The following is a 24238-nucleotide window of genomic DNA, read 5'->3' as shown; positions in this document are numbered from 1 at the left end:
TGCATTTCCCATATAAATGGGGTGTCTGTTGTGCTTCTAGAGGAAGCCCTTTATATTGAGAAATCACTGAGTTGCAGTTGCTGTTCCTGGAGATTTCATTGGTAGCATAGAAGGGGAGGGGAGAGGTTTATGTCGTGTCCAAAAATGACCTGCATCTCTGGAACCATCTGCTTCAACCTGACTACATTTCTTCTATTCTAGATTTTTTCCATGATTACAGCTGAGAATGTGATGAATGCATTCTTGTCTATAAGGGCTTTGAGAATTTGGCTATTTGGCTATTTAGGTTTGAGGATGTCTGAGAGCAACACTTGTATGGCTTGGTGTTAAAAGAGTCTCCCACATTTGAGCATAGAGAAATGACCTCCATCTACAAAACTTCAAAAATTAACATGGAGAAATGAGACATTGAACTTGCTTGTATACTATGTTTAGGACTAGATGACATGAACCTTGATGACATGAAATTTGATATACCTCCAAAAGAAAATTATCCTCACATTTATTTATCTTTATTATTCCAAAGTTAAATCAACTTATCTCCTACCATTAAAGAATAGTCTTGATGATTTATATGCTTTTACTAATTTCTTATCATCCATTTAAAAGATAAGAAATCAATGTAATTCTCTAAACTGAAGAGTTCTAATCACAATTTAAAGTTAACTTAGTAAAACTTTAGGCATGTTGGGTATAGTTTACTCAAATCTTATGTGAATATTGACAACTACATAAGTGGTCCAGAAGTATCCTTGAACTAGACAACACATGACAAATGTCGAAGAAACTTCAAATTCCAATCATACATCCCACAAACTTAATGACAAAGGAAGCTACATTCACAATCCATACACTGCTTCAGAACCCACTTTCACACTCCTTCTGTACAAGAATAATGAGAGAAGAAAAAAAAAGAGGGCATCCAAATAAAACAACCTTGATCTAGATTATGCTACTAGGGTTTGAGGACCTTTATTTCCATGTACTCGTAGATGAAAACTTATGGCTATTTGCCTATAATGGATTTAAGCCACCAAATGCCCTTGGTATCCTTGGGACCTTCATCTCCTTCTGGTGGGGGATTAGTGTGCTGTGTCTTGTGAAGCTTGCTCACATCATAACCCTCTTCTTTGGCTTTCTCAACCAGTTGCATGTAGATCTCTTCATCCAGATGGTTCTCTCTGCATAATATCTGAAGCCAAAGAATGCATTCAAACAAAAAGAAATTTATGTAAGCATTTGATATAACCCAAGAAAAGACACAAACTTGAGAAAGATCTAAAATCCAATACTTTGGGTTCCATCCGAAATAACATAAAAGAAAGTTCTTGAAATTACAATCTACACTTGAGTGAAAATGAGAATTTTTCAGACTTTGTGCTCCTGTATGGCCATACCAAAGAGATGAATAATGAAAATGAAAATGCACTTCAATCTCTATAATCTTCTAGGAAACCCACATAATAGATTCCAAATTTTTTCTCAGGAAAATTCAAGGGCTTCATGGATAAAGTCTTATGAAGCACAAATACAACCCAGTACCTAATTTCCTTTTTCTCTCTAATTCTGTTTCAATTCCTTCTTCCTTTCCCCCAGGCTTAAGAACAAGCAGCAGATTGAGAAAAATAGATCAAAAGAAGGAAAATCCAAGATGTCATCATGTAGGCCAAAACCCTTCCAACATAAACCCACAAAATTATGAACATATTAAATAAATTTTATACACTTGATATATATATATATATATATAAATATAAAACAACAACCCTCTTACCCAATTTCCTTTTTCACTCCAACTCTGTTCCAATACCTTCTTCCCTTTTCCCCCATGGTTAAAAACAAGTAGCAGAATTATAACAATGGAAGGAAAACCCTAGATGCCCGCAAGCAGCCCAAAAGCACCCTTACAACATAAGCCCAGTAAAGTTTTGAACATATAATTCCATATACACACAATATACATATACACACGTATATATAATGCATATATATATATATATAGAGAGAGAGAGAGAGAGAGAGAGAGAGAGAGAGAGACCCAGAGATACTTCCTGGAGGGCTGGCCAATGAGGGCATAGCGATAATCTTGATCAAGATACAAAACCCAGTAATCCCCAACCACAGGGATGATGGGCAGGAATGGAGGAACATAGAACTTGACCTTGAGCTTGGCCTCATCACTCGACGGGTCGGCCTTATAGGCAGTGCCCTCTATGGACCCTCTCTTGCCACCACTCCAAGTCTCATTCAGGACATTCACAGTGCCATCGTCCCTCAAGCTGTAAGTGGCCCTAGTGTTGATCCCATCCTTGGGCTGAAACCTTGATGGGAATGAAGCTATTTCGTACCACCTCCCCATGTATCTCTTCAAGTCCAGGCCCTTCACCACTTCCATCTCCTTCTTCGCCATTGATTTTGAACAGAGAGGGGGTCTCGGTTTCTGGGTTTTGTTGATGGGTTTACTTTCTGGATGTTTCTTTCTTTCTTTGGGGATATGATAAGAACAGGCTGGTTCCACGTATGTATACATATACATCGAAGGGAAATGTGCAGCTGGGATTCTGGGGGCAGACGTGGATCGCAGAGGACCTTACACGTGATCGGAAGGGAGCCATGAAATGCCCGCCTGTGTGTGGGCTCAATCTGGAATGATTTGTTTTGTTTTTGTTTATTTATTTGCAGATGTGTAGACATTCAGTTGGTTATTTTCAAATTCAGAAGCCAACAAGAGTTTTATTAAGTTTTTGAAAATATCTTTTTTTTTTAATTTTAATTCTTCTAAATAACTATTTTTTTAAAAAAATACAAAAAAAATAATTTTTTTAGTTTTTTAGATTTATACTATAAATTAATTTTTTAAAAAGAAGTATTATAGCACACAAAATATTATAATATTTTTTAGTTAAAATAAAAAATAAAAAAATATTCTTAAAAATTAAAACAAGACTAAAATTCCGAATTCCGTAGAGATAGATGAGATCATTGTTTGTCCCACGGATCAAAAAATAAATATCTTTAACAAAATAACAATTAAGTATTAAAAAATTATAAAAATTTCTAAAATATGATTAGTTGCACTTTTTTTTCTTTAAACCTTTTAGAACATTTCTCTGATCGAAATGCTAATTAATCATCTTAAAAATTAAAATTGCCTTTGGATCACTTCCCAGTTCTAAGCCCACATATCACATCACATAAGAAAAGAAAGGAAAGGAAAGGAAAGGAAGGTGTTTCATCAATTGTTATTTTATCACCCAAAAGGGAGGGCCATCTTTTCTTTTGTAGATTTTTTTGATTTTTATTTTCTCCCAAACACTAAAAATGCAAAATTTATTAATAAAAGTTTATTGGGTGTCTTTTCTTTTTTTCTTTCTTAAAACCCAAAAATTTAAGTAAAAAAGAAAGAAAGACAAATTTAATTGTAAAAATTAAGGAATAGTAAGTAAATAACACATTAATGGGAAATTTTGGTGTTTAGGGTAATAATTTATAATTAATACACACGAACAGAACACGATCTCAAATTATTATTATTGATTTAATAAAAAGTGAAGGAAACTTAAGAAGGGCTTTAATTAGCCTTTAGGCAGAGCCACAGACCATCTTCTAATAAGTTCTTCTTTTCTTTGTGACTGACTGACTGACTGTGGATCCTCTCCTCTGTAATTAGTAGATCATTCGTCATACATTTCCCCCATAAATCTCACTCTGAACCACGCTATCAACATCACCAAGCATTGATGCTTTAGATTAGAGAGAGCCAGAGCCAGAGCCAGAGCCAGAGAGATGTCGAGGCGATCAGGCGGCTGTTTGAGGTGCTGTTTGGTGGTTTTCGCGGTGGTCTCGGCTCTCTGCGTCTCCGGACCCTCTCTGTATTCGAAGCTCAACAAGGGCTTAAGCTTCGGAGCGCCTTCTTCTTGTAGCCCTTGCGTGTGTGATTGCCCTCCTCCTCTCTCGCTCCTCAAGATTGCTCCTGGTACGAATTGTTTTCTCTCTTGTTTTTTCCAGTTCTTGTTTCTAGATCTTGTAGAAACCTGATTCGGCTTTCTCCTTCTATCTATCTATCTATCTATCTACCCATGTATCTACTTTATTCTCGTTTTGTTCTTCAGATGGTGATTAGGAACAATTCGAGTTGCTTGTTAACTGTTTGCCCTGATCGAGATAACTGATCTTCTACCGAGTTCCTTATGTAGTAGTGGCACTTGTGTTTTGTTGTTCGGATTTTTTTTTTTTATCTAACTTCTTGTTGTTCTTAACTTTTAGTATTATTATAATTACTTTGGGGATTTATCGAGTGGTCTCCTTTGCTCTTGCTCATGTATCCTATTATTCTGCCCTAGTCTGTAAAAGGTGTTTGGGAATTTCTTACACTCAGTTATAGCTTTGGGGATCAACTATGTCCTGTAATTTTTTTTTAGGAAAAAAAATATTTAACCCTCTCCATTTGGCTTCACCACAAATCATGTTACCTAATCACTAATGCGCCTTTTTGTTGTTGCAAGACTATAAATTTGACATCTTTGAATTAGTTAATTCATGAATAAATGTGTTTGATTCCAGTACAAAACAACTGAAAAGACCAAACATATTCCTTTCCGTCGTTTCTTGTGAAAAGATTGAACTACCTAATTAAAAGATGAGAGAGTCGAAACATATTAAGTTTAATAGCTCCAAAAAACGTATGCCTTTTTTTTTAAAAAAAAAAAAATTGAATAAGTTGTGCCTTTTACAGAATCACATTCTTCATTTGGGTTCTTAGTGTTCATATTGGAAATTGAGCAGATTTGTTATTAGCTTTCAGACAGGGATTAGTTGGTTAGGGCCATTGTGGCATGGAGTAAAGAGAATGTTACTCCCCCCCCGCGCCAAAAAAAAAAAAAAAAAGAATGAATGTCATACACAATTTACATGCCTGTGGTTATGCTGCAAGCCCTAACAGGTTTCCCAGCTGACAGGCCTGATGTCAATGCCCTAAGATCCAAAAGATATTGCATGAAGAAAATTGGAACTTAACTAATTCTGGTTTCTTGTTATTGGTATGTTGCGTTTGCTTAAAAAATACTGATAATATTTCTACCTAACAAGTGTCCCTATAAGGGAATTTGCATTTTTCCTTATCTTTTTTAGGCCTGTCTGGCTATCTGGTGAAGTCCTCATCGAGCTTTCCAGGATGTTACCTCATAAATTTGCATGAGAATGTGGATGAGGTTATTATCTACAGTTGCTATAATTGAAATGAGTATGTCACAGTCACAACTCTCTCCATTCAGTGACCTCCTGGATAGTGATTTATGCCCTCAATTTTCTGCTATTAAGTGTAACCACATTATTATTAACTTTTTTTAATTCGTTCTGTCGCACCGGGGGGGGGGGGGGGGGGGGGTTGGTTGTTGATTTGTCACCTTCGTATTTTGCATATTCATTTCATGTATGCAGAAATAGAGAATTAGACTTACTTGTTTAACATGAGAAGTAAGTTCCTTATTTTAGGCTTGTTCTCAAGCGATAACAATAACAATCACAAGCCTTAATGCCACTAGGTGGGGTAAGCATGTTCTCAGGAACTCATTTATATTCATTAGTATGTCATCTTATGACATCAGATCTCTGAGAAGATATTAAAGTGCATTTAGTTCATGCTCAACTTTCAAAGAAAACTTTTTGCGTTACACTTGATAGTTTATATGTGCTAGCTCTTAAAATTCTTACATATGGTTTCCTCTTTTGCAGGCTTGGCCAATCTTTCTGTTACAGGTCAGAGCTCCCTTCTTATTTCTCATTTTTGTTGCCATCATCTTTCGTTTTAAAGTTCCTATGGTCATGAAGTTTATGATGGTTAACAATCATAAAAAGTGAATCTGCTGGTTCTTGTTATTCCATCCTTGTGATGTTCTTGTGACGAAGTACCATTTGAAGTTCCTAGATTTTTAATTTGGTGTGCATATATGTCTAGAAGTTGCATCCATGTTATAATACCATCTTATTTTCACCATTGAAAGTTGTATTGGATTTTAGAATCTGAGTACACCGTAATCAATTTTCCATTTGTTTCGTTTCCTTTTGTTTTTAGACATTCCATCAAAGGATCTTCACATTGTTTTCTAGAAGATATTAAAATTATAAAGTATGTTCCTATGAAATGGACCCTTTTTTGGGTTGTTATTGTTGAATTATTAATTGCCATCTTATCTAAAAGTTTAAGCTATCAGATAGAGAGCTAACTTTATCCTTCATATTATTATATTTACTGTCAACACCCCCTCACAGGTGCCCAGGCTTCATTGCATAACGTCCAACCATGTGTAACAATTTAAAAGGAATGAACGAGAGTAAATACAAGTCCTCCAATCAAAATTCACGGGACTGACTGAGAGTTAACACAAGTGCAATAGATCTGGGGTGCTGTTGTAATCTAACTGTGTTTCCTTTCTTGAGTAGTCTAAAAGTGAATGAATGGAGAGATAAAATGAATAATATGAAAATTTGTTTTTGTAAATTGAATGATTTTGCATGATGCAAAAGTGAATTGATCTAGATATTGAAAGTAGTGGTATTTTCAAGGGCAAGAATGCCAAAGTGCTTCATGTTATTTAGATGTCAAACTTGATATCTATGGTAGAGTTCTGGTGGCTTGTAATCCTTCCTATATTCTTTTTGTTTTCCTTCTCATTAAATGCCTTCAATGTGAACTTTTACTCCCTAAGTAGTTCTTCTAGAAGTGTCCTGCTTCTGAGTTCTGTAATTTTTAGGAGAAGAAGCTGGTACAGTGGCTGCATTATTTCCTCCAGAGTGTTTAGCACTGCATCTTACACTGATTATATTGCATTGGTTCATGAAAGTGCCAAATGTTAGGAATAGAAGTTACTTTACACTTTTCTTTGACAGGGCACGTTACTTTTACTGATTTAGCACCACAATATGAAATGCCAAGGGTTAAAAAGAAAAAGGGGAACCCAGATTTAGAGATGGCTAAACATGTTATTAACAGTGGATGGAAGCTTTTAGGAATCTCATTTATTTAAGTTCTTACTTGATTTAGAGAATATGTTATAAGACATTTGAAAAATCGGTGCATAGAAATATGTTCTCTCCCTAAAACAACAACATATCAAGCTTTAATAAATAATTTCCTTTTCCTTTAGTGATATTTCTTCAGCCAACAGAGGCTATCGGGTCTACCTCTTAAAATGTCATTTCCTGTTTTGTTCTTTATACAAGCGCTGTGCGGTCTTCGAGAAACATGATAACCTACTTCAAAATGATATATTGGTGATTGATACAGACTGTGGAGGGAATGATCCAGATCTCAAAGAGGAGATGGGAAAGCAGACTGTGGATCTGTTGACGGATGAGATGAACTTGCAGGAGACTGTTGGTCAAGAGCAGGCCCGCCATATGAACATTACGTTGGCAGAAGCCAGAAGGGTAGCTTCCCTATACCAGAGGGAGGCCGATAAATGCATAGCTGCCACAGAGACTTGTGAGCAGGCCAGAGAGAGCGCTGAGGCATTGTTGACCAAGGAAAAGAAAGTTACTTCCTTGTGGGAACAAAGAGCACGGCAAGCGGGTTGGGAAGGTGAATAAGCATTATATACATTCTCATCTTGTTGCTGTAATAGTTGTGAAATAAAGTGAATCAGCTACAAGTGAATTTGTTACGTGTTTATCAGTCTCGTTAAGCAGAACAATGCTCTCTCTCTCTCTCTCTCTCTCTCTCTCTCTCTCTCATATTTTTGTGCCCTAAATAGCTTATCCATCAAGCATACCAGATTTATAGCATATGAATGTGTGAACTTGATTGCTTGCCATCGTCCGAGTTGGTTGGTTGAAGTTACCTAATTATTATTTGCTAGGTAAGTTACCTAATTAATTCATTTGGGTCTCTCTTACTTGTATAGTGATTGCAAGGATTTTTTATCCTATCATGCTCCACTTTACTTCATAAACATTGTATTGGTTTCATGAAATCTATTTCAAGTAAGTTGTTCCATAGAGGAATGCTGCAGCTGCAGCAATGTGAGCGCGGAGCACCAACATCACAACTAGCACTTTCTCAATTTGACATTGTGCGTGAAAAATCATCGTTAGCCGGCAATTATATATCTATCAAGATCGAAAGGAAAATGGCGTGAAGGGTAAGGACATTTTTATATGTAATTTTTATCTTTGTTTTGTAAATAAATTATTTCACGACTTGATTCCATGACTTTTTACTTAAAAACAACCCCGTTACTATTGTTTCCGAAGATTAAAAAAAAATAAATAAAAATTGAACAAAATCCACTATAAACTCACTAAATATAATGTCTTTAGTTTCAATTTTGCATGTTAGTTATTACTACCGTTTCATATAACTCATGCCCCGTCATTGTAACCAACTTTTATGTCTCCTAATAACAAATCCTATTTATGCTTCATACTCGTCAGATCAGGGTAAGGCAGAAATGCAAATTTGATTGGCATCACAATTACATATCCTACGCCCAGTTTATGAAGGTTAATGCTATTATTATTGCAGCAAGCTAACAAAACTAAAAGGAAGGGGCACTATACACCATGAGGCTTGCTTGCACATCATGCCAAAATACACATCATTTCCTGGAAGCTTTTTATCGGGCTTCATCAAGTTGCGATATTGTTTCAACGTCTTCCGAACAAATTTCTTGTCGCTGTTGGACATTTACATTGTCTTCCCTCGTCGAAGTAAGCAGGGAGTTTGGGAGTGGGCGCAGCCTCACTTTCATTTTTGAGCATGGAAGAAACTTCCAGCATGGACGGCGGCCTATCTTGCCATTTCTCTTGGACTCACAGCAAGGCCACCTGCATGCATCGCATGATTTTACATGACGACGATGAATCATCCAGCAGTGGATCCACAAACTCCATGCCTTTCCCATCTTTCCATAGTTCACAAAGCCTGGAAAAGGTCACGAGAGTAATCATATCCATCGTTTCTGTTGGCTGTGAATTGCAAATTTGAAAGAAGAAATTGTCGAGCAACTTACATATTCTAGAAGATTTAGATCCTCTTCCGGGCCACATACACATGTTTTCTTTTTGCCACTTATGATTTGCAACAGTAGAATTTCAAAGCTGTAAAGGTATATGCCTTCTCTAACATACTCTAGGAGAAATGTAGCAATTGCATTTGACAAATAAAAAGAAATATCTAGTATTTATTATCATAAGACATTATTTTTTGATAGATTGATCTAGGGTTGATTTACTTACTATAGTTCTACAATCCGATTAATATATGTTACTTCTTCATTTTTCTTAAAAAATCGAGCTAAAGTAAAATATGGTATTTTAGATTTCATCTCGCTATAAAATGTTATTAGCTTTCAAATTCCTGTGAATTATGACCAATTTTAAATATTCTTGGAGATAAAAGAAGTCATTGAGTAACTCCATCGACAATTTGAACCCATTTGCTCCAATCAAATAACTTGCGCCTAGCCGACCTGCATCAAAGAGCACTCGCAATTGATTAGTTATTTCCTTAATCACCCTGCTTAAACAAAAGTCAAGCATGACTTATTCCCAGCTTAGTGGTGTGTAGTAATATGGTATGACACCTCATATTCAACCTCAATCTCACGGTCCGGGGTTCATGTGGCCATGAATGCCCCCTTGACATCAGCAAGAGTTTGAGCACCTCGTGCACATATTTTGCACCCTGCTAATGTTTCAAGTCTTTGACTTATTGACATGGCCAATGAATGCGAGTCTAATAACAGAATTGTTGTTCGTTTCAAGATAATAGAAGAATTCGACATTATCCTTGTTGGGTTCCTTGCATTCTTGAAATATGATCACACTATGAAGAAGTGTCTACCAAGGTCCAAACTCTTTAAAAAAGGCTAATGCCCCACCAACTCTACAGTCCTACTGCCACTGGTGCCAAACCTACCCAAAGTGTTTGTTCGTGAATAATATTCAGGATAACAATTATGAATTTTACATAAGGTATGAATCCAGAGCTGGTTAATATTCCTAGCATTTAGCAATTAACCATATAAGTGGAAGAGGCACACCATGGAGGTAGATGGCCAAGCTTTTGTGTGGCATATACTCATAGATCAGCAGCTTTTCTTCCTGTTCAGTGCAAAACCCCAGAAGTCTAACCAGGTTGACATGTTGGAGTTTTGCTGTCACTGTAACCTCATTTTTGAACTCCTCAGCTCCTTGATGAGACATTTCAGAAAGTCTCTTCACAGCAATTTCCAATCCATCCGCTAATTTTCCCTGAGAAAACACCACCAGCTCAATACTTACAAGAAGATAGTGCTGATTTTGTGGTTGATCCTTCATAATTTGCTTAATGGTTAGATAATTATTGTTGGGAAAATCGGGCAATTTTTCCCAAAATCAAAAGCACCAAAATAATACCCGATAAAAACTATTGAATATAAACATAAACAGAACACCAAAAAATTAACGAGGTTTGACCAATATGGCCTACGTCCTCGGACACCACCAAATCTTCACTAATATCAAAGAGAGAAAATACAAAGTATGTAAGAGAAATACACACTCAAATGAGGGGGTACAAATGCAATAAATGCAAACTTGTTGAGATACACTTAACAAAGGGGAAGGGGGCATTAAATAAGGTGAAGGAGGATCTCCCTCCCACTGCCCAACCGATGTGGGATATGGGAGGAAGCCATAAAAAGTCTACAAATCTCCACCTTGGCGAATCTCCCAAATTCCAATCAAAAACCTCAACAATCTCTTCAAAAAATCAATAATCAGTAGGTGTCTTCAAATGCGCTATGAAGCGCCAACTTCAAATACTAAGGATATAAATCAAGTCCAAACAATGTTGAAACTTGACTGCTGTCACAACCTTAGTCATCATATCAGCAGGATTTTCAGCAGTTGGGATCTTCTGAATCTGTATCTCTCCTTCTTCTAGAATTTCCCGTACAAAATGATATCTTACGTCGATGTGCTTCGTCCTTGCATGATAAACTTGGTTCTTTGCTAAATGAATAGCACTCTGACTGTCACAATGTACCTTGATGTACTTTTGACCAATTCCCAATTCATCAAGCAACCCATAAAGCCAAATAGCCTCCTTCATAGCCTCTGTAACTGCCATGTACTCTGCTTCTGTGGTAGACAGAGCAACTGTAGACTGTAAGGTAGACTTCTAACTGACCGGTGCCTTTGCTAATGTGAACACATAACCAGTCGTAGATCGACGTTTATCCATATCACCAGCATAGTCGGAATCACAATAACCAACTATGCAATTATCCATTTTCTCTTCCTGCTCAAATACTAAGCCAACATCTACGGTGTTCAGAATATACCGTAGAATCCATTTCACAGCTTGCCAATGTTCCTTTCCAGGATCATGCATATACCTGCTCACAACTCCAACTGCCTGTGAAATATCGGGCCTTGTACACACCATAGCATACATCAAGCTACCAACAACTTTTGCATACGGAACCTTTGACATATACTCTTGTTCCGCAACACTCTTCGGAGATAAAGATGCACTTAGTTTGAAATGAGGAGCTAACGGGGTACTCACAGGTTTTGACTTTTCATTCGTGCCGAAACGTTGTAGTACTTTCTTCAGATATGTTCTCTGAGTCAAACAAAGCCTTCCTCTTTTCCTGTCTCTGATTATCTCCATGCCAAGAATCTTCTTGGCTTCACCTAAATCTTTCATTTCGAACTCCTTATTCAACTGAGTCTTCAGTTTTTCAATTTCTCCACTATTCATTGAAGCTATCAGCATATCATCAACATATAAGAGAAGATAAATAAAAGATCCATCTTGTAGCTTACGCAAATACACACAGTGATCATATTTGTTTTTTGTGTACCTCTGCCCCAACATAAACTTGTCAAATCGCTTGTACCACTGTCTCGGAGATTGCTTCAATCCGTACAACGATTTGTTTAGTTTGCAAACCCAATTTTCTTTATCAGCAACTCTGAATCCTTCTGGCTGAGTCATATAGATTTCCTCTTCCAAGTCACCGTGTAGAAACGCAGTTTTCACATCCATCTGAACTAGTTCCAAATTCAATTGCGCTACCAAGGCCAACAAAATTCTAATGGAAGAATGTTTCACAACTGGAGAAAACACTTCATTATAATCAATACCTTCCGTCTGAGCGTAGCCTTTAGCCACCAACCTTGCCTTGTAGCGAACATCATTCTTGTCAGGAAATCCATCTTTCTTTGCATATACCCATTTGCATCCAATTGCCTTCTTTCCCTTCGGTAAGCTGGCTAGCCTCCATGTCTCATTCTTCTTAAGGGACTGCATTTCTTCATTCATAGCTTTCCTCCACTTTTCATTTTCTGAACTTTGGACAGCTTCATTGTAAGTGGCAGGAACTTCATCATTTACAATTGGAGATGCATAGGCCACCAAATCGACAAATCGAGCAGGCTTTCGAATCTCTCGTCGTGGCCTTCTTGTTGCTATTGATTCTTGTTGCTGTGGAGGTTCTTGGGTTGGAACCTCTTCTTCATCTGACGACTCCTCTGCCACAGGAGTGTCTCCACCTGATTTGATACTTGCTGCTGGGTCAATTCTTCTTTCAAACTCCACCTGTTTTGGAGTATTCTCCACCTGTTGTGGAGCATTATCAAACTGTTGCACAACTTCATTTGTTACTTTTTCCAACATGGCAAATTCATCAAAAGTAACATCCCTATTAAAGATTATCTTCTTCGATTCCGGACACCAGAGTCGATAGCCCTTTATTCCAGAAGTGATCCCCATGAACAAAGCTTTCTTTGCTCTTGGATCCAACTTGGATTCCTTAACATGATAGTATACAGTGGAACCAAAAACATGTAAGGAATTATAATCATTAGCAGGTTTTCCAGACCATACCTCAAAAGGTGTTTTTCCACAAATAGCAGTTGATGGCAATCGATTAATGAGATGACTCGCATAAGTCACAGCCTCAGCCCAAAATTGTCTGCCCAACCCAGCATTGGACAACATACACCGAACTTTCTCCAGCAACGTTCGGTTCATGCGTTCTGCCACCCCATTCTGCTGTGGTGTATCTCTAACTGTAAAGTGTCGAACAATACCTTCATCTTGACAGACCTTATCAAATGGATCATTTCTATACTCACCACCATTATCTGTTCTGAGTCGTTTGATCCTTCTGCCAGTCTGAGTTTCCACCATATTTTTCCATTTAAGGAAACATCCCAACACTTCATCCTTTTTCTTCAAAGAATACACCCATACTCTTCGGGAATAATCATCAACAAAGGTTACATAGTAGTGTTTACCTCCCATAGATGCTGTCTTGGATGGTCCCCACACATCTGAGTGAACATAATCCAGAATACCCTTAGTATCATGGATTGCAGTGCCAAACTTCACTCTCGTCTGCTTCCCTTTGATACAGTGCTCACAGAAGTCTAATTTGCAGGTCTTGACGCCTTCCAATAATCCTTGCTTGGCTAAAATTCGCAAAGATTTTTCACCTGCATGTCCCAAACGCATATGCCACAGTTTGGTTACTTCTGTATCCCTGTCATCATCTGAAGCTATTGCTGCTGTTGTCCCAATAGCTGCATTACCCTGATAGTAATACAAGTTATTCTTCTTTCGTATACCTTTCAATATTACAAGTGCGCCAGAGAACACTTTCATAACTCCATTTTCTGCAGTTACCTTCAATCCCTTGGACTCCAATGTTCCCACAGAAATGAGATTCTTTGTCAAACTCGGCACATATCTTACATCTGTCAGTATTCTGGTTGATTCATCATGATTCCTCAAATGGATTGTGCCAACTCCGTTTGTTTCACAAGGTGTGTTGTTTGCTGTGTAAACAACTCCTCCATCAAGTTCTTGAAAGTCAAAGAACCAATTCCGATTAGGACACATATGGTGGCTGCAACCCGAATCCAAAAGCCAAGCTCCAGAATAGCTTGTTGAAGACGTAAGAACTAATGAAAGGTCTGAATCCTCATCATTAACTTCAGCAATATTTGAGACGGCTTTCCCTTTGTCAGATTTGCCCTTAGCTTTTAACTTTGGGCAGTCCTTCTTCCAGTGGCCTTTCTCCCGACAAAAGGCACATTCATCTTTGTTCGGTCTGGGTTTCGAACTGGACCTCCCTCTCCTTCCTTTCTTCTGGCTTTGCAAACGGCCTCTTACAATCAATGCTTCTGATGCGTCATGCGTTGTTTCCTTTTTATCTTTCTTTCTCAACTCATAACTATACAAAGCAGCACAAGCTTCACTAAGAGATACCTGAACCTTCCCGTGAAGTAGAGTCGTCTCAAGAAATTCAAACTCCTCGGGAAGGGATCCCAACAGCATCAAATCCAAATCCTCATCTTTGAACGTTTCATCTAAATTCATCAAATCAGCTACCAACTGATTAAAGGTAGTGATATGATCATTTATTGTGGTACCAGGAACATAAGTAAAGCGGAACAATCTCTTTTTCATGTAGAGCTTATTCTGACCGCTTTTCTTCAAAAATTTCTCCTCCAATGCCTTCCATAGTATACCGGCAGAATTTTCCTTCGAGAATGCATACTTCTGCTCTCTGGACAGGCATGATCGAATTGTACCACACGCCAATCGATTGATGGTCTTCCAATCTTTTTCTTCAACATCTTCTGGTTTCTTTTCTTCAATGGCGATGTCTAGACCTTGCTGGAAAAGAGCGTCTAGAACCTCGCATTGCCACATGCCGAAATGACCCGAGCCATCAAACACCTCCACTGCAATTCTTGTATTCGCTAGATTCCTCGCCCAAGTGGACGAAGAAGAAACTCCCGATGTGGATTGTTCTGAATTCTTTTCGCCTGCCATCTCTGCCATCTTCTATATTCAGTAGTTATCAAAGCGGAAACAATCCAAGAAAATCTTTTCTGATGTGGAAGATCAGACACAACTGCAACCACAGAGCATACTAAGAAAAACTTGGCCAAAAAAAGGAATCTTTTCTGATGTGGAAGATCAGACTCAACTGCAACCACAGAGCATACTAAGAACCTTGGTCTCTGATACCAATTGTTGAGAAAATCGGGCAATTTTTCCCAAAATCAAAAGCACCAAAATAATACCCGATAAAAACTATTGAATATAAACATAAACAGAACACCAAAAAATTAACGAGGTTCGACCAATATGGCCTACGTCCTCGGACACCACCAAATCTTCACTAATATCAAAGAGAGAAAATACAAAATATGTAAGAGAAATACACACTCAAATGAGGGGGTACAAATGTAATAAATGCAAACTTGTTGAGATACACTTAACAAAGGGGAAGGAGGCATTAAATAAGGTGAAAGAGGATCTCCCTCCCACTGCCCAACCGATGTGGGATATGGGAGGAAGCCATAAAAAGTCTACAAATTATAAAGTAAGAACGGCAAATACAATTCAAATGCCTCATTTTCATTCTTGTTGTAGTGAGCATGGGAGCCGATGAATAGCCCATTTTCCTAGAAAATTGGCTAGTTGTGGTCCAAACAATTGAACGGCCGGACACCAAAAATTACCTTATAAACAGGTCCAAACCCACCCTCTCCAAGCTTATTTTTGCTTGGAAACTTGTTTGTGGCAGTTTTGACGTCAGCAAAACTAAATGCTTGAAGATTAGGAGATGGCTTTTTGCCTCGGGTGAATATCCTCATAACTGGATATGAAAGTGGAGTGTAGGATGAATATTCAACTGTATAATTAATGAGATGCAGGAAGTAATGGTGAACTGCTGAAATGGTGACTGCTTACATTTCATTCCGAGCATCCTCCTATGAAGATACACTGATGAAGTTCCCAGCAGGAGAGTAAGCACAACAACTACAGGAAGCACAATAACCAGTAACACTTCTCTGTGTCTTTGGTTTTTGTGATCCCCATAAGCTGCAATAAAGGAAGATTATATCGCGATCAAAGTACAGAAATGGATAGGAAAAAAAGAATTGAAGGGTACTGCATTGATTACAAACAATGATTTGTGACTAACCAGCTGCCTTAGGAAGGATCCAATTATCATCAAAAGGTATTTGCCATCCCGTGTAACCAAGAAGCGTGTTGAAAATGCCTCAGCAACTGTTATAAGGTTGAAGCAGAATTAAAGATAATCTGAAAATCTATCTTACAGCTGGCTTTGGAAGAGAAAAATAGGAACATAAATAGCTAACTTAGTTGATAAAAAAGTTAGTTACAGTCCTAAGTTTAACACTTCTGTTATGATTTATTTTTTTCGTTTAGCTGTAGTTGAAGTTCTTCGGTTAATTAGTTCTTATACTTTAGGAGATTATGGATGAATTATGTAGCAATTCAGTTAAGGTTTGATGTATTTAAATAATCCTAGAGACTCAATAAAAAGGTATATGTGATTTGCCTCCATTTTGTGAATTCTTGTGTTTTACTTTTGTTTTCTTAATTATCACCAACAAAGCCCTTTATCCTTCGCATAACCAATCATAGCTTTGAAGGCTTCTCTACATCGTCAAAACAAATCCAAAATGGCACATAGTGTAGTAATTTACTATATAAGTGTTAGTTTTAGAAGAAAGAAAAAGCACACTTTTTATTTTTTTGAACTGAATACTTTTGTAATCCTTTTATTAGATTATCACCCTTGCAAGGTCTTTCGCCGCTTGTGCTTTCGATTTCGACAGAAGAGATAAACTGTAGGTGGAGATTTTGTCTCACTGCACAGGGTAAAAAATCAAACTCACGATCTATTGGTGTGAATTTTAGTTTATCGTGGCTCAACCACTTGACCTGTGCCTTAAGAACTTTGTAATCCTTGTATTGATACTTGTTGATATATATATATATATATATACAAAATATGTAATCCCATAATTTAAGGAGGGTAGCTCTGATACCATTTGTTAGTTTTAGAATCTTAGAATATAAAGAATAAGCACAATTTTTTGTTTTTCTAAACTGAATACTTCTATAATCCTTTCATTAATATTTGCTGATATATATACACACACAAAAGACATAATCTCATGATTTAAGGAAGGGCAATACCTATTACAACTTATCCTTAACAACCTTTACAAAAATCTTTCCATAAAGCAAAGACATTCATTCCTTCTTACTAGTCTTCTACAGCAAAATATCATTACAAAATATTTTGATCTAACTTAGGACTATCTAAAAAAATTTAACTTCAACAATAAGTTGCATTGTATTTTGAAATTGCTCCAGGGATTTTCAGCTTCGCTTTTATGCGGCTGTAGATTATGTATCCATCTATACTATAATGCTTAGACCCATTGCAGGGCCCCAATTGCATTGTCTTGGGGCTCACAAGTACTAATGTTATTTGAGGGGTCATACAAAGCAACATGAGCATCTGTAAAATTTTCCTCTAAGAGGCACGTGATGGTTGAAAGTTGTAATGTTTAACCAGTCCAAATTCCATATCATTGAGTCTACTGGGTAACTGGTGGAATCTATGACTGGAAAGTAATAACTTGTTAAGGTCAAGATGAGTCTTGATTGCTTGGAATTCTTTGATTCAGAGTTTATGTCAGCTCACCACTCGTCAAGGAAAGCTTCTAAATCCTTTGTGTTGGTCACTATGCTTGAAGAATCAGCACAGATATCGATGCCATGAAAGTCGAAAATCCTGGCAAGCTTAATAGAAGATTGAATGAAAGAGTTCCTCCTATAGGATTGGCTAACCATGGAAGATGTTCTTATTTGTTATTATTATTGTTTCATTTTAAGTTTTGTACTTATTCTCCATACTTGTCATTGTTGTAATATCTCCGATTAATAGAAGAGAACTTTGAAGAGTTTGCATCTGTACCCCATATTGATAGAATGGTGATAACATATGGATTCCTTCCTCTGACAACAGGGGTGAAGGTGGAAAAATATGATTTGAAGGATGAGGAAACATAGACTTGGTAAGTGGAAAAGTGGATTTGTGCAAAAATACATCCAAAGTGAGTGAACAGTTGAATCTATCTTAGGAATAAGGATAAATGGTGGAGCTTTGCTAGTTTGCCTAAGAGCCTCACATAAAGTGTAATACCTCGCTCTCATAGGGCTTTAACTAACGTAAGATTACGAGAATATATAATTTTTTTTTAAATAAAAATTTATCACAAAAATTGTTTTTCAAAGATTCTATTATACCTTCTCAGTATATCAATTATGAACCATCAATAAACTAAGACATGTACATCATCTCAAATGCGGAAGTTAGATCGAAACCTCAATAAATCATAACCAAAACCACTTTATTCAAAATATAAAGTCGAACCAACGTTTACATGACGTCCTTAAAATAAACAACATAATATAAAACATCTATTAATCGCCGCCACTCCTTGATAATTTCCTTTTCTTTCACACCGCTTCCGTCACCTGAAATGTTTGAATATTTTAGGGACAAAGCCCATATTAGATGATGAATCATCTCAGTGAGAGTTCAAAATCACATTTTCATGAATGGGTGCAAGACATGAAATAAACCAACACAACCCGGTAAGCCCTAGCCTAAGAGAATCCCAAAGCGCTTAACCCTATCACGGGAAAATAACAATCTCTCTAAAAGCTATGCCACCATATCGACACATCGACACAACGCGATTCTAGCTTAAGAGGGGCAAGTCAACGCATCTCTCCAACATCTCGGGAACAATTGTTAGTAACTAGCCCAAAAGGGTCACATCAACGTAGGAACCCGGCTTACCATATTTACGTCGGAGATTACATTCACACTCTAAGCATCCAGGAACCACCACGCAATCCCAACTCCAAAATTTCACATGGACCATCTAGTCATCCTAGTGCAACTTCCCTAACCAAACGACCTGGCACGGAAACTAATGCGGCTATCCCGGCATACTCAGCAGCACAAGATACCCCTATTATTTTGTCACGCCCTTGGAGAATTATGGCTACACTATTCAGACAACATCTTAGGCTGATATCTCACATGAACAACACAATATGGACCACCTAGTCATCCTAGTGCAACTTTACTGACCAAACGGCCCGGCACGAAAACCAAGGCGATTATCTCGACATGCACACTAGCACAAGATACCTCTATTATTCCATCACGTCTTTGGAGAATTATGGCTACACTATCTAGATAACATTCTAGGCTGACATTCCGTATGAATAACACAAAACGCATGACAATGCCACATTTCACAATTCAATACATTATATAAACAACATTTTATAAAATGCAATGCACAAGTTCAAAACGTTTAGGGACGAACCTCCCTTATAAAACCAACCATCACCGGTAACCGTTTGCATTCAACAAAAACCATTTTGCATGAAATCACAACACTTTTAGATAGAACAAATACCAAACTTTTAGGGTAAAACACCCAATGTAAATAATTTTTGATAGTGAACAACTCACAGATCAAACCATTTATATGAACAAGCCAAGTTTGGTAATGAACAACTCACAACTTAAAATCAAGTTTTCAAGTAGAACACTCACCTTAAATGTAATTCAAAATATCTCGAAATTTGAGCTTAACCTCAGCTCTGGTGCCAACCTGTTAAATTCTGAGCCCCACAACACGTTCCTCAAATTCTAAATAAATTTTCAAATTTTTTCAAAAATTTTCTATTATTTTTTCATCTATTTTTCTCAACCTTTCCTTCTTTCTCTTCTACCTTTTTTTCTCTCCTCTTCCCTACCCTTCTCCACCTTGCGCCCAAGCCTTATTTGTAGGGGTGGCAATTCGTGTTGGCGGGTCGTAATCGTGTCGTGTCGAGACACACGTATAACACGTGTCAAGCTAACCCGAACACGACCCGTTTAATAATCGTGTCAAATTCCTTAAACCCGAACACGACACGTTTATTAAACGTGTAACACGACACGACCCGTTTAACCCGTTTAACTAAACGTGTCGTGTCGTGTCGTGTCACCTGTTAACCTGTTTAACCCGTTTAATTTAAATGGGTCGTGTTATGTCACCTGTTAAACGTGTTATTTAATTTTAAACGTGTTATTTCGTGTATAATCATGTTAACATGTTAGATCAACCCACTAACCCTTTTAATTAAACGTGTCATTTCGTATATAATCGTGTTAACGTGTTCGGGTCAACCCGTTAACACGTTTAATTAAACGTGTCATTTCGTGTCTAAACGGGTTAGACGGGTTGACCCGCCTAAGACACGAAAATAATCGTGTCATAAACGGGTTGACCCGTTTATGACCCGAACTCGATTAACCCCAACCCTAACCCGCTTAACTCCGTGTCGTGTCGTGTCGTGTAATCGGGTCGTGTCCAAAATTGCCAGCTCTACTTATTTGTACCCTCCATGCGGACGCTAGCTCCTGCCTTGGCCACCACTTCAGATATAAATTTTATAATTGGATTATCTTGGCAACCACTTCAAATATACATTTTATAATTCCATCTTGGCCATCACGTACCTTTATGTATATTATATAGTATATCTACATATTATATTATACTAATATATCAAATTCAATTGGCAGCCCACTGATCAATTCAATACCATGATTTTGCCTTAACCTCACCTCCACGCATGGGCTATTGAATTACCCCCTGATTTATTCACAGCACACAAATACATATACACGTATATATATAATTTATATAATATATTATATATAATTTATTAAAATCATTATAAATTCCTCAATTAAATTCTTAATCCCACTTTAGACATTACATAATTATAATTATACCCTCAAATTATAAATTAATAATCATTGAGATACTTAAAATCTAAAATTAATAACTTAAGAATTACTCAATAAGTACGTTTTTGTCCCAACACCCTCACGAGACCCTTATTTCATCCTAAAAGGGTTGATCTTTACGCAAAATCAGAGCTCCCTCAGGGTTCCGTTGACTTTTCGGAAGTCCCCTACTACGATTCGATTTTTCAGCCTAATCCATAACTGTACCAAAAATTATTCCCGATTTAACTTCTTTTGACACCAAAAATCATGTCTCGAATTACTCGTCGATATTATTCCATTTTCCTTAAATATCTAGGGTCTAGGGCACTCCTTTCGATCGATTCGGTCTCTTAAAATTGCAATAATGTACCCTATAGCCTATTTCTTTTGCAAATTCCAGTTATACCCTTCATTAGATACCATTTATATCCTCAAGAATTTTCTGGGTATTACAGAAAGGCTTAGCAAAAGGGGCTAAAATGACAAAAATGCCCCTCACTCAAATGCAAAATTACCTTATTCCCTTTCCTCTCTTTTCCTTTCCCACGATTGCCGCCTTCAGCAAACTCTAGCACTCACGGCATCCTCCCTGCCTCGCCTCGCACCAACCACCGATACATCCTCCCTATCCGTTGAGAAGGAGAATGTAATGATAGTCAGCACGAGGTTAGGTGACAGGTGTTAGAGCTTGCTAAAAGAGGTGGCCATATGAAGAGGAGAGAGAGAGGAGAGGGGAGGTTGTAAGGAGGGGGATAATTTTGCATTTGGGTGGGGGGCAATTTTGTTATTTTGACTCTTTTCAATAAGTCTTTTTGTGAGGCTCTTGGGCAAAGTAGCATTAACCTAAATGGTTTGTGTAAGACCCCGTTTCGACATAAAGTTGTCACGTAATTTCGATAAGTTTAGAATACCGAAAAATTGGCTTGATAATAGTTATCAGTACCGAATCGACTATAGGAAGTGTTTCAGAGTGAAATTGCCTAAAAAAAAATGATATGGTCTCAACAAGCATTTCGAGATAAGATTTATGGTATTGAAAGAAATCAGAACCAAGACAGTTTTCTGTATAGCTAAAATGCAACTGCCATTTAGACTATAAAATCGAATTATCGTAGGGGACGTTCGGGAAGCCAACGGAAGTCTGAAGGGGCCCTGGTTTTTCGTAATAAACAACCTTTCAGTGGTCTCAAGATGAAACGATAGCCTGATGAGGACACTATGGTGAAATCGTCATTATCGAGTAACTTTGAACTTATTAATTTTACGTTTTCGGTATTGTAATGCAATTTAATTCAGCGTTTGAGGGCGTATTTGCAATTAGGGGATTTTATAAGTGAAATAGAGATGAATTTTTAGATTAAAATATGTAATTTTTCTATTGTTGTAGTTTAATATATAGTTATATATATATATGATATGTATCTGTGGGCGTGTGTGGAGGCCATATCTTGCAACTCCAGCCATGCTCTGCAACTCCATACTCCAAGCCATGCCCTGCAAATCTGATTGTTGAAGAAATGGTGTGATTTGCACGCCAAGAGGGTTTTTCACGCAAGATGTTATGGGCAGTGAGGTAAGGGAGCGGTCGAATTGCCTATCAATAGAGAAAGAAATGGGAAGCAAATGACAGTGAGCCATGAGAGCTTCAATCGAGAAAGAAGAAAAGAAGAGCTCGTGAGATGCGAGAGAGATTGTAAGGGAGAAGTGGAGGCCGATCAGTGGCTGGTTAGAAGAGGAAGTCTCGAGTAGCAAGGCGGGAACAAGCTGGGCAGCCATGGTAGCCGCGACAGCAAGCTCGACGGAGTTGGGCAGCGCGCGGGGAAGGTCGGTGGCGGCCAAGATGGTGATCGACGGGCTCAGAGAAGGTCCTCGAAGTGCTTGGGCGCGATGGAGAAGGCCGGAGGAGCGGCCATGGTAGCTGCAAAGCTGTTGTTGCAGCAGCTAGGTGTGGCCATGGCCGTTGACAGCGGAAGCGGTGGAGTAGGCCACGATGGTGAGAGGCCGGGGATGGCAGGAAGCGGTGTAGAAGGCCACCGAAGTGACCGGTGGAGGCCAGCTGGAGCGCCGGTGGAGCTGGGCTATATATGTACGCGCATGGCAGCGCACGTAGCAGGAGGTAGGGGAAAAAGAAAAGAAAAGAAAAGAAAAAGAAAAAAAATGGAAAAAATGTCAAAAAATTTTAGAGAATTCTAAAAAAATAGGATTTGGAGATTTAGTAATATTCTGAATTTTTTGGCAAGAAAAATGGTTCGGACATGCATTTCGAGGATATGACACACATATCGAAAAAGCCTGAGAGGCTAAGTTAAGGTAAGTAAAAATTTCCTAAAAAAATTTAGAAATTCAAGAATATTATTTTATGAATTTTCATAGTGAAATATTTAGTTTGGATTTATTGAAGAAAAATAGGAAGAAATAGAGAGAAAAATAAAGAAAATGCAAGAAATTATAGAAAATAGGTTTTAATATTTATTTAATCAAATATGGTGATTATGATGTTTTGAGGCTTTAGTTGAAGTGACTTGTACGAATTTTGAGATTGACACGCGAATCGAGGTGATGCACGAATTTCGAGAGAGACGCGAATATCGAGGTAGCCCAATAAGGTTGAGAAGTAAGTGGTACTTCCTAACTGAATTTAGTTTTATGAAAAATGTTTAGTTTATAGGTGATTTATGTTTCAAACCCCGATCCTCGGGAATACTTTCATCATATTGACATGCTCTAATATATATCCATCACGTAGACTGCATACATGACATGCTATGAAATACATATGTACAAATTGATATCATTGATCACGCGTATTGTGGCTGTAGGGAGTACGAACTGGCACCGTTACTTTACCAAGGGTGCCCCTATACACCCCGAATTCGAAAAAGGTGGTCGCAAAAATGATGAATAGCATAAAGAATGCAGTTGACCCTTACGATGAAGTAAGACATTGCATTTATGTATGAAATATGTTTTCTGTACCCTTACTTAGATGATTCATCATCTAACTTGGGATTTGCCCCTAGAATATTTAAATATTCCAGATGGATATTGTAGCAGATACGAGGATGAATGAAGTATGAAATGGCATTTAACAAAATGCATGATGAATTGAATGATGAATGAAATGTATGTAATGTAGCCCATATATTTCAGTTCTGTTACTTTGAATTCTGGATGTTTTGAAAGTATGAGGATGTATAACCCTATTTAAGGTTAATGATAGTGGAGAACTTATGTTTTGTATTAAGTTATGTTGGTGAACGATGATTTAATGATCAATATTAAGATATTAGGTTCGATTTTTGTTTACGCACTTAATGTGTATAATGATTCTTTTTCGAGAAAAATAAATGGGAATTCTAGGACAAATTTGAGGAATTATATGATTTAGCTTAGTGTTTGAAAAAAAAATTTATTGTTCCAGAATTATCTCAAATTATAACGTACCCGAAAAAATGGGGCGTTACGATTTGCCGGCATACCAATAACCTAATTTGATCCAGGTGTTTGCCTCTAAAGAGCTCATCACTTGTAACAGGTGAAGCAAA

The 24238-nt window shown here is 37.6% G+C and overlaps 3 protein-coding genes across 3 annotated transcripts; 1 reads left to right on the top strand and 2 right to left on the bottom strand.

Annotated features, from left to right (window-relative positions):
• Positions 1-778: 778 nt before the first annotated feature.
• LOC127793768 (temperature-induced lipocalin-1-like) lies at positions 779-2505 on the bottom strand. Its single transcript, XM_052324475.1, has 2 exons — positions 2039-2505; positions 779-1192 (listed from the first exon to the last, which is right to left on the bottom strand). Exons 1-2 carry the CDS (start codon positions 2408-2410, stop codon positions 1007-1009), a joined length of 558 nt encoding a protein of 185 aa, XP_052180435.1. The 5' UTR covers positions 2411-2505; the 3' UTR covers positions 779-1006.
• Positions 2506-3590: 1085 nt separating this feature from the next.
• On the top strand, positions 3591-7873 carry LOC127793770 (uncharacterized). Its single transcript, XM_052324477.1, has 3 exons — positions 3591-3976; positions 5734-5757; positions 7286-7873. Exons 1-3 carry the CDS (start codon positions 3787-3789, stop codon positions 7585-7587), a joined length of 516 nt encoding a protein of 171 aa, XP_052180437.1. The 5' UTR covers positions 3591-3786; the 3' UTR covers positions 7588-7873.
• Positions 7874-8808: 935 nt separating this feature from the next.
• Positions 8809-10317, bottom strand: LOC127794651 (cysteine-rich receptor-like protein kinase 34). Its single transcript, XM_052325901.1, has 2 exons — positions 10019-10317; positions 8809-8920 (listed from the first exon to the last, which is right to left on the bottom strand). Exons 1-2 carry the CDS (start codon positions 10315-10317, stop codon positions 8809-8811), a joined length of 411 nt encoding a protein of 136 aa, XP_052181861.1.
• Positions 10318-24238: the final 13921 nt, after the last annotated feature.

The sequence above is a fragment of the Diospyros lotus genome, chromosome 2 (assembly GCF_014633365.1).
Source record: "Diospyros lotus cultivar Yz01 chromosome 2, ASM1463336v1, whole genome shotgun sequence".
Lineage (NCBI taxonomy): Eukaryota > Viridiplantae > Streptophyta > Magnoliopsida > Ericales > Ebenaceae > Diospyros > Diospyros lotus.
The sequence above is the reverse complement of the archived record's forward strand: the minus strand, read 5'-3'. Positions and strand labels throughout refer to the sequence as shown.